This window comes from Diadema antillarum, unplaced genomic scaffold (assembly GCF_040938485.1).
Source record: "Diadema antillarum isolate AM-2024a unplaced genomic scaffold, OU_Dant_1.0 seq00000063_RagTag, whole genome shotgun sequence".
Classification (NCBI taxonomy): Eukaryota; Metazoa; Echinodermata; class Echinoidea; order Diadematoida; family Diadematidae; genus Diadema; species Diadema antillarum.
The window spans coordinates 373538-385089 of record NW_027271166.1 but is presented as its reverse complement, the minus strand read 5'-3'; the positions used below and the strand labels follow the sequence as shown (position 1 = coordinate 385089).

Genomic DNA, 11552 nt, shown 5'->3' with positions numbered 1-11552 from the left:
GTAACAAAAATAGTAACAGCGCCAGCTAGTGTCAATCAACCTACGTAGTTAGTGTGTGTGTGTGTGTGTGTGTGTGTGTGTGTGTATGTGTGTGTGTGTGTGGGATGTACAAAGGACTACGGAACAAGTGAACGTACAACTGTACTTACATGTGTGTTGCATGCTGTTTCTGCATCTAGTCGCAATCCCTATTCTAAATGCATGTAAAAGTGTGCACAATTACTGCTGACTGGATTGCTGTATCTCGTTTGCCTGCTGGTTCTCCCACGTCGTAATTTATACTACAATATTCTCTGCAACTAGAATTTCAAGAGAGCATTATACCATTTGTTGTAGACAGTCGACAACCATTGAATTGCTCCACGTGTCACTCGATTGTCTGTGTCCATAAATCAAACGTCGTGTCAGAATCAGATATTGGAAATTTTCGACTCTTGACTCATCATTGCACATCAGCAAAATCAGGTGACATACTGTCACTGATTAATACTGGCTACTGCTCTGCTATTTGTACAACACCACGCATATTGTCATCGACATTTCTTGGCAGTGCTTGGACTGGCTGTAAATTAGATTTTACTTCTTTAAGCGTAAGCAGTAGGCCCTAAGTAGCTTCTCTTTAGGGAAAGAGTTCCGTATGTCCCCCCCCCCCCTCTAATTTGCACAGAATAAATAAATTAAAATTTTACAATTTTTTTTTTTACTAGGGTCTAAATATAAACTAAAGGCTAAATTTATGTCTCAAATTAGAGTCATAAGGAAGTCTTCCCATAAAATGGCATAACCTTTCTTAGGCCTAGCGTTATTTAGTTGTTTATTATTAGTAAAAGAAAATAGTAATTTAGTGGGGGGGGGGGGGGACATAAGGAACTCTTTCCACTAGGGAGCAATGACACAACTAACATTTATATAGTCTCACAGTAAAGTTAATTAATACACAAATTACAATTTCAAGCTAACTGTACAAAAAAAAATAATAAAATTATGTTAAAAAATCTGGATGTTATTCTGATTGGTCATGTGACATATTTTGTTTCCACTCCTTTACACAGATTGTTGCTTCAATTTCTTCACTTTTTGTTTTCAGTTGAGATTTGACAACAACAACAAACGGCGATGGCGCGCGGTCAGCAAAAGATCCAATCCCAGCAGAAGAGGGCGAAGGAGGCAGAAAAAAAGAAGAAGGGGAATGCCGTTGACTCCAAAGTAGCTGCCAAAAAGGCTCTGATATTCCAGTGTACAGTCTGCAAGGTAAGATAGCAAACCCTGCCCTATGTGATCAATATTAGACAACAGTACAAGAATGTTTGCAAGGGTTGAGATCTTGCTTAGCTTAATGACAAAATCCCAGCATTCTCTTCTGATTATTGTATCAAAATGAAGCAATGAGAAACAAGCAAACAGAAATATGTGGTTAAAAGTGATGGTAATATACAGTGTACGTGCATTTCATCGAAATACATTGTAGTGCAAATTTGTCAATGACCAGATATGCACATTGTACAGTACCAGAATGAATTTTTCACAAAGACAGTAGTTTGGGAGTAAACCACTTTGGAACAGTTTATGGGCATGATAACAATGGGCCTTACATGCATTGTATCTTGAGAGTGACAACAGAAATCGTAAAAGCGTTTTTCAAAGAGGCTATCTCTATATCAGGCAGACTAAGTAAGATTGTTTTGATCGTAAGGAGACGTAACATAGAAGTGCCCTTCTTAGCAATGGAGGGACTGTGCTCCATGCGTGTGTGCACTGTGCGCTAGCAGAACAATTGTACAGGGCGTACTGCAAGTCTGTACCCCATGGCTGCTCCTGTTGCTGGTATGTTGGCGAGGGGCACTGACTGCCATGAGGGGCTAGCCTAGCGCCTCACTCCGCTCACTCACAGAGCAGTTGTACATAGTATATTGCAAGTATAAAGCTCTCTAATACCTACTTTATATACATGTAACCTCTTTGGGGTTTGTATACTTCAGTGGGTTTTGTTCAGTCAATGTAAACATGCATTATGTCAGCCAGCAAAGTTCATTCTTTAGAATCGAGCACTATGTGTCTCTACCGAGTGGGCAAAGATAGGTTGCTACGTTGTACTGTAAACGGTGATATTTTCGCACAATAAATTTTTCACGCTGAGCACCTCAGAAACATATTCGCGGGTTCGTGAATTCGCGCTGCACAATTGTCGGCCCATTCAAAACGTGTAGAGAAAATTGTGAAGATATTTAGATACACAGGTTTTAGAATTCACGCCAGCCAGAAGTAGCGAGGAATACGCGAAAAGTAATGTCGCGCAAAAATTTCTGCATCTACAGAACCTCAAGTGCAAAATAGGAGAACTTTAAATTATATCATCTGTTTCATTTTGCAGACTCAGATTCCTGACCCGAAGGCCTACAGGCAGCATTTTGAGAACAGCTCCGCGCGCTCACAGCACAATTTTACCGGGCGTACTGAAAATCTGCGCTCTTTGGATGCTCCTAGGCTACTAGCACGGCAGCCAGGAGCACTGTCCACCATGAGGGGCAAGCTTCTATAGTGCGACCTTCCGCGCACTCATAGAGCAGTTGTACATGGCGTATTGCGAATTGGGCGAGTAAGCACTCCAGTATACTGTAAAAGTGGATACTTTCGTGTGGCTAATTTTTCGCGCTTGGCTGGGTAGGAAGAGTTTTGCATGTTTTTAATTCTGCAGAATCCAGACATCAATTACTGGCACATAAAGCTTGCAAAATATTTGTGTGTTTTTATTTTCGCGCTAGCTTCTGGTTGCGCGAAATGCGCGAAAATTTCAATACAGCGAAAGTTTCCATTTTTGCAGTCTACTGAACCTCTTTGAGGTTTGTATACTTCAGTGGGTTTTGTTTAGTCCATCTGAACATGCATTATAAAATGCAAGACAGCAAAGTTTACTCTTTTGAATCAAGCACTATTCGTCTATATTTAAAGGACTGGGCAAAGATAGGTTCTACATGTAAGTCAAGTGCGGATCGGAGAACGTTGAATGATGTAAACTATTCCATCTTGCAGACTCAGATGCCTGACCCAAAGACCTACAAGCAGCATTTTGAGAACAAGCACCCGAAGAGCCCCCTGCCTGCAGAGTTGGCACAGCAGGCGTAGCATGAGCAGGTAACCCTAAACCTCAGCTTTATCTCCAATACCCTACATATGTTAGTGTAATCTCACAATTTCTGACTCTGGTTCTTTCTTTCTCTCCCCACCCCCCACCCCCCCCCCCCCCCCCATGTGTTCACTCTTCACTAAATTTCCAGATTGCTTGTTTATTTTAAAAGTCAAAGGGTGTAAAAGCTGTTGCCAGATGAGGTAGCATTCATTTGAAATTATCCCTAGCACCATTACAAACTGTGGTAGCATTTGTAATGTGACATGGTCCCTGGTACTGTTACAAAGTGTGGTAGCATTCATGTGGAATCGTCCCAAACACCATCTAAAAATGTGACTTCTTGAGGTTGTGAATCCAAGTACCTGCTACTAGTATTTGGGATTTCATTTTAGATGTGTGTGGGGGATGTCTTACATGTACTTCAGTCTTTAAGTGACTTAATGTTTGTGGAGGTCCTACTGGCATGTGATACTAATTTCACATGAGATACAATACTGGTCTTTGTCATGTAGTGTGGAATTGTAGTGTGTAAGCACACTTTGCAATACGTATTTTCATTTTGGAGGAGCGCATACTGTCTTTTATTTCAGAAAAGAAGTAGCTTCATTCAACCACAAGATATAATTTTCTGAATTCCTGCAAGTTGTGAAGTGTGGAAGATCAGTGATAATCAGTATTTTTGTTGATTTTAGTTCCAAAAAAAAAATTCTTTCAGTTAGCCTAATGGTGCAAGGAAAGGGAGCTCCTAATTATGATTTTGTGACACAGTCAATGTCCTGACAATTTATCTGAAAAAGCAACCCCTCCCCCCCCCCAAAAAAAAAAAGAATGGTAATCGAATAAGAATGCGCAGAACGGTTACTGATGAAACATGTACACACACACATGAAGACCGTGGCAGAGACTCTGATCTCACAGTATTACCATCACTCCTGGGTTTTATCATTTTTTTCAGAGTTTAGACCGTTAGAGAAAACTGCTCTACCTTGATTTTCTTTTGTAGAGTTTCATTTACTTAGTTTATTGTAGTTTTGGTTGAGATGGGAGATTCAACTTTTATTGTAACTCTTTGCGAAATAATAAGAAACCACTCACAAAGTATTTGAGAGCGTGCAATTCTAAGTGGAATTCAAAGTTTATTTGATGAAAATCAGTTTTGAAATGGCCAAGATATCCACAAAGTAAAACAAAGCAATCCCAATAAAGCATGGGTCCCATCTTTTATTAGGATCACTTTGTTTTGAATACCTTGGCCATTTCAAAAGCAACTTCTATCAAATAAACTTTGAATTCCTCTTAGAATTGTATGCTCTTTCATGTTTCTTAAGAGGTTCCTCATTATCTCAAAAAAAAAAGTCTGTAACTTGAAGCCCAATCTCAACCAGCCAGAACTATTGACCGATTCTGTGACGCGCTTTGTGTATTATCGGCATGGGCAGCGCCATTACTGCGGTGTCCCAGCCGACCCCCCCCCCCCCCACTCCCCCACCCCCTCCCTACATAATCACGCGCACGGAATGAAAAACTGATGCATGATTGCTTTAGCCAGTGGGCGTCTCGTACTGAGTGCGCGAATGCTTGCTAAATGTGCGAACCTTTGTTACAAGTGCGCGATAAACATGTTGCCCGGGGGGAGGGGGGGGGGGGGGGTCAGCTGGGACACCGCAATTTGAGCTAATGGCTGCGCCCAGTGCCACAAATTGTCTGCTGCCCTCAACGAACCCAAATTGGTCAATACTATCCCTTTAAGCCACATGACTTCAATTACCAGAGTTAAAAAATGTGAGTAAACATGACATTTGGGTACCTCACAAAACAAACACAACTGCTTGTCTGCAAAAAGAAAAAACTGGATTTGACATTTATTTTACAGCACTTCTGGTGTGAGAGAAGGAATATTGCATCCTTTTCTGTATCATTATGTGCATTGCTGTATTGCAATGTAATCTGTTTGAGATTATTTACATTAGCACAATGTTTAGAAGATATAATGAACAGAATTTGACATACTGGTCCTCGTAACTCTGTGCAGTTCTTGAATGAAGCAAAAGATATATTAGTCCAATTCTTATAGAATCGACATCACAGTTACATGACTGCACTAAAGATTTGTTTTTGTTTTGTATTGTTTGTGGTCCTGACAGGATGCAGTATTTGTGACTCACCAGTGCTTGAACAGCTGTAGCCTTGAATGTAGTCTAATCATCACCCACATGCTGTCTAGTTTTTATCTGTCATTTATTTTTCTTCTTTTTTTTCGGGGGGGGGGGTGGGGTTGGGGATGCCTCTCCTCAAATCAATAAAGGAATATAAATTCATGGTATCTTCCAAACATATTAACCCCATCCCTTGCAGATTGCCCCCTGCCCAAGCCTTTGATTTGGTAGAGTGATAGCATAAACATTATGAAGGTTGATTCACATGACTCATGGCTCTTGTATCATACTATTTCCTTCCCCCCCCCCAAAAAAAAAAAAAAAAAAAAAAACAGGAAACAGCTGATGTCATCATGAAGGAACCAGTTATTACTGACTTGCATGTTGTAGAACGGATGTGATCATTGACACTCACTCGACAACAATAGATCCGTAGTTGAGGGCGCTGTTCACCAGCCTCATGTCTCAGCAAGAGGAGAATGGGAGGTTGTCCCGCGCCGCATCCAAAGGACACTGGATAATTTTTTTTTTTCTCATCACCAGAAGGCTTCCATGATTTATCGGCCGAGCTCGCACGGATGATTGGCCTCGATGATTCAAAGTTCCACACGGAAGTGAAGAGAGAATAGAAGGGGGAAAACTGGGGAAATGCAACGCTGCGTGTTGTGCGTAGGAGGATGAATTTTATTGCTCGGATCAAAGCGTGTCAACCATGGGAAGTGTTGGAGGAACGGCTTGATGGCGGGATGAGCTCCTTGTAGAGAGGGACGCTGCTAGAAAAGCACATCAATAGCGACACTGTCCGCGACAGAGCCCAGCACCAGTGGAATTCAGCGTTTACGACAATCTGCGACTCCAGCTTCCATCGCTCGCTGACGTTAGAGAGCGACCACGGAAGCTACGTAGTGTCTACCATGGCGACAAAAATGCACGACAGGGAAGGTTTTTTCGGTTCAGTTTCTCTATGTGCTGCAGGGAGAGCCTGCGGACAGGCAGGTTGGAAATTTGCGTGTGTATCAAGGCCTTAGTTTTTCAACTTACTGGAAGTGCTCACTTCTTTTCTGTGTTATCATATGTTACACTTACATATCATGTTTTTGTTTGATTAGTATCGTATGAAACAAAATTAATGAAAAATTGTCTTCAATTTTTTGCCTGTGCCCCTCCCCCTTTACAAACCTTCACGCTTTGAATATGGAGGGTACGTGGAATCAAAAGATATTTATAACTTGAGATTCTTGGTCTACCACTTCTGTTTCCTTCCTGACATTGTATTTTACCTCCAGTTCCTTCAGTGACAAAAGTGCCGCCTTGAGATTCCGATTGTATGTTATGTGATTGCGTTTTTTAGGTCCCCAATTATGATCTGACTGGTCTATGTAGCCTCCTGCTCTATAAAACATGAACCTAAATCCAGCATTATGCATATATTGTGTAAATAGCTAAAAAATTAAAGATAGCCTAACTAATACCCCTTGTAGCCTATAAACAATGTTAAGCTTAGAATAGTGCGTGCAAGCAGCTTGTGGTGGGCAAGGTTTGTAAAGTTTGCAGCAAGAAAGAGAATGGATAGAAACTAGGAATAATACTTCCTGAAATGGAAATTCTTGTAATGTCAGGGCTTAACTATTTCATAGTTCTAATGTTGCTCTGTTAACAACTCTTTGCTGCAGTGGAATTGTGTCATTGTAGTAGAAAATCTCCCTTTCTGATTGTCTGTTTCCTGTAAGAAGTTGCTTACTGTATTTCTAGCAAGAATAACTATCGAAGCCTCTTTCCTGAAATGAGACTCTGGATTGACCAATAATTGTTTGCAAGATGCTAATGTCTGAAATGTGGTGACCAGACTTTAAGGAATCAAAACATTGCAGTGACATTGAGAGGGGCCATGATCCATCTCCTGCAGTGTAGAATTATTCCTTCATATTGAGATGCACCATGCTTGAGCCTCATGTCTGTAGGGTTGATGTACATGTTGTACTGTGCCTGGTAATTATGCCCCTCTTCACACAAGTGATTTTGTTTCGTGTTTAATAGCCCCATAGAATCTGCCTAAGCTGTGTTAGACTGTTCACATTCTCAAATACTTAGAATTTTGTGGATATACGCAGACAAGACATTGTAGCTTTCTTCAGACCACAGATAATACATGCAAACCTATTACTAAAACAAAGAACTAAACATGCAAAAATCAAAAATGTGTTTCTTCACAATAACATGAAAGGAGAAATGTATGTTTTTACTCTTTGTGTATGTGTTCTTAACTGACATTTCTTGTGATTTTGTGCCTACTCTGCAGTCAAACCAATCAAGAATGTACTAGAAATTTGCATAGGATGTAATCGGTGGTACAGAAGTAAACAGATCCATTTTATACAGAAATATCTTCCAATACAATAACTTTTGTTCATGGCTGTAATATTTCTGATTACAGATTATAGCACTGTTGTAGCTCAAAATGAAGGTTACGTATAGAAAGCACGGACAATGGCATGTTAGGTATTGTATCTTTTCATGAGAAATTGACATCTGTGAGCCTGCGTAAACAGTACGCTTTGTTGTTACAGTAATCTACACAGTTAGCATGGTTTAGCAAAGCTATACATGTAGGTATCTCCCGCTTGCCAAACTTATGTAGTCTTTTCTTATGTCTATGGATTGCTTTTATGAAATTTGTACTTATAATCTTTGACTCAGAATAGCTTCAGTGAGGTTTCCACTATTCATGTTCGTAGTAAAACTCAGTCACGGTATGCATGGTTTATTTTGTGAGCATATTGCTTAAAGGACAAGTTCACCTTCATAAACATAAGGATTGAGAAAATGCAGCAATATTAGTAGAACACATCAGTGAAAGTTTGAGGAAAATTGGACAATCGATGCAAAAGTTATGAATTTTTAAAATTTTTGTGTTGGAACTGCTGGACGAGGAGACTAATACAGCTTGTGATGTCATATGAGTACAACAGTATAAAGAAAATGTAAAGAAAATTCAACATATTTTCATTTTTTTTGCATAACAAAAGAGCATTTGACCTGCCTCTTTCTAAAGGTAGGGGGAATAATATTACCCATGACATATGTCGGTAACGAGTCAAGGGAATGTGTACTTTTTTCAAAAGATGAAATTTTGTGAAATTCTCTTTATATTTTCCTTATATTGTTGTAGGCATGTGACATCGTACACTGCAGTAGTCTTCTCATCCAGCGGTTACTGCACAAAAACTTCAAAAATTCATAACTTTTGAACGGGTTGTCCGATTTTCCTCAAACTTTCAATGTTGTGTTCTACTATTATTGCTGCATTCTCGTAATCCTTATGTATATGAAGGTGAACTTGTCCTTTAATGAATTGGCACTTATGAGACAATTTCATTAGGGATTGTTAAACTGTTGAGTGCCGAGTATACTCGGGCAGGTGCCTATGGCCTATGGGAAATGCGTGTTATAGCGAAATCAGTCCGTCCTCAACGGGTTAATACTGCAATCACTATGGAGAGCACACGCAGTGTGATGAGTAATTGGCAGAGTCCTTTTCTAAGAAGAACAGTTAGCAATACTGTAGCTTGGAGACGATTTAAACATTGTACATTGTAATTGTGTCGCAGGAGGCGTTTCATGAGGAAATATTTCACTGTGCCATTACTTCGAGAATGTCAGTCTGCTCACAAAATTTGTGTAAATTAAAACTACTGTGAAATACACATAATGGCATTGTAGTCTGCAAAGTGTCGTACATTAATTTGTTGAGGACAAGTCCCGAGTATACTCGGGCAGGGGTCTATGGGAAATGCTTGTTGTAGCAAAATCAGCCCGTCCTCGATGGGTTAACAATGTTGTGCAGGTCATTCTGAAACACATACATATTGTATATGGTGTAAGAACATGTCACCCAATCTGACCAAAGAAACTTCAAGCTCTTTAATTCCTGAACACTTCTCTGTCAGTGACACTACGGACATATACCAGTAACTCATATGAAGTTGACTTTATTAAAACAGAAATGCAGTGATGTGTTATCATGCAAGCTCAAGATGAATCAAGGAGACAAAGTTTCATAGAAAAGAAAACTTTACAGCCGGCTATGTCAACTGGATGGTTCATATCATGATACTACCGAGTGGGGAAAAAAAATTGTGCCTTCACAAAATATCAGAAATTTCTATGTTCAGTGCCCTGAAAGCTTTAAGCATGCTCCATGTGCTACGTTAAACCAATCAGGGCCACGTTTCATAAAACTTGTTATCAGTGACAAGTTGTCACAGTTGTTATAAGCTACTGAAATCTTTGCATCTGATTGGCTTAGAGCAAATTTGTCACAGAAATGTGGCAGTTGTCACTGATAACAAGTTCTATGAAACAGGACCGGGGATAATAATTTCACATTGTCAATTGCCAATGTATGCAAACTTCTTGTCTCCGGCAGTGATGGAGTTCATTCACTGCTTTAGTAGGGATAGTCTCTCAAGTCCAGACCTACATGTATATCTTTTTCTACACCCGAAGAGAGACAATCACTTTTGTAACATCGTCCTTGCAAACCAAAGTCGCAATTTGATAATACTTTTACCCAGGTTTGTTGTCTTGAGGTGTGTTTCAGTCAAGTTCCCTAGAGCTTTTTATACTGCACAAACTGATAACCATAAATTGTTTTACTTTGTAGAGCTCATCAGAAATGAACTCATGGGATTTCCAAGTGCCCAAGAAATTTGAAAACTCAATATACATACATTTGCATTTTTTTGGCATGCATTCATGTTCCAAACCTGAAATTTTATTTTCAAGTTCAGTGTGTGGATAATGTGATTAATACCACTTGATAATCAGGGCATATACTAAATACAGTATTTATATTTTTTTGTATGCACCGTTTTCCTGCTAGCCACTCGGGGAATCATCCCAGGAGATTTATTACGGAATCAAACAGGGAAAGCCTGGGAAGAATTTCTTTCATACTGGCGAATGAGCTCCAAGCTTAATTTCTCTGTCTGCTCTTCTGCAGTGGAAGCAGGTATACATGCATTTATAGCGCATGCACAAAATCTTAATGTTAATTTCTTGCACGTTGGATATTGTTGGGATACTGACCTGTCGCTTCCAAAAAGAAAAAAAAAAAGGTGTGTTACAACAGGAAACAAAATATGACCATTGACATTTATCTGGGTTCGCCACCATGTACCTGAATGAAATACAGTTGTATGTTAAAGTGTGCTGATTATGAAGGGGGAAAAGGGTAATTAGCAAAATTCAGAGATGAGAGTGCAGTCGTCACAAACTACAGCATAATGAGGGCTTTATTTATTATCTAGCACAGGTAACCCAAATAAGGATGACCTTTGACCTCAAGACGCCACATAAAGGGAATATGTAACATCTTTTATTAACGCAAACAACGGGAAACTGACCAGAAATGAATATAATTCATGAGTGAAGAATTAAGCAAAGAAAATGGGATTCCATCAGAATTTGAACCTGATGGCATTCTATTGTCTTTGCTCAATTTTTCACTAATAAAGATTGTGATTTATTACATTTTGTTTAGGTTGGGTTTGCTTGTATTCATAGACCACAGACTGCTGATAGTAAAAGAGATACTGAACACTCCTTTCCGTGACTTTAGTGTAAAGATACCATATGATGTCAGAAGCAGCGTCATTGCTATCAGTGACGGCACATGAACCCAAAGAGTACACACACAACTTTTCACATTTCAATGAAAACTCAGCTTCCCAAAGTTTTCTTTCAGTCAGGAATGCCAGTATTTGCGGAGAAGCCTGAATTCTGGCCCTGGCAGTTTCAAAGTTCAGGCTTTTTCATTTACAAAGGAGCTTCATGTGGATGTATTTCAGGCCCTCTGTTTCATTTTAACTGGCATCCCTGTTCAGTGTTACATAAGTTGAAATCCGATAGGTCGCGCATGTGGGCGAGTCTGTCAGCTCTCTTTGTAAGGAAGTCCTAACAATGTTGTAAATCTGAGCTGAAATGTATTTCATGATTAGCTGCATTTCATGTGGGTAAAGTCCACCTTTCTTCTTTTTTTTTTTTTTTTGCTTGACATGTGATGAGCTTGTCACTATTAAAAATGAGGATGCAAGATTGAAAAGTAGTAGGCCAGTGCATTTAAGATTTTGTCATAGGTATCCCGCTTTATCCATTTTCAATGTAATTGGTATTTTTTCCGAGATTTGTTTTCTTCTTTTTTTTTCTTTGATGTAGGACAAAGAGATTATTTCACCATGCTCCTGTCTTTATTTGTGTGTCTGTCTTGT

At 39.5% G+C, this 11552-nt stretch overlaps 1 protein-coding gene across 1 annotated transcript; it reads left to right on the top strand.

Moving 5' to 3' along the window:
- The first annotated feature begins 343 nt into the window (after window positions 1-343).
- LOC139725875 (zinc finger protein 706-like) lies at window positions 344-8376 on the top strand. The gene is made up of 4 exons (XM_071636952.1): window positions 344-465; window positions 1088-1251; window positions 3031-3132; window positions 5619-8376. Exons 2-3 carry the CDS (start codon window positions 1117-1119, stop codon window positions 3121-3123), a joined length of 228 nt encoding a protein of 75 aa, XP_071493053.1. The 5' UTR covers window positions 344-465; window positions 1088-1116; the 3' UTR covers window positions 3124-3132; window positions 5619-8376.
- Window positions 8377-11552: the final 3176 nt, after the last annotated feature.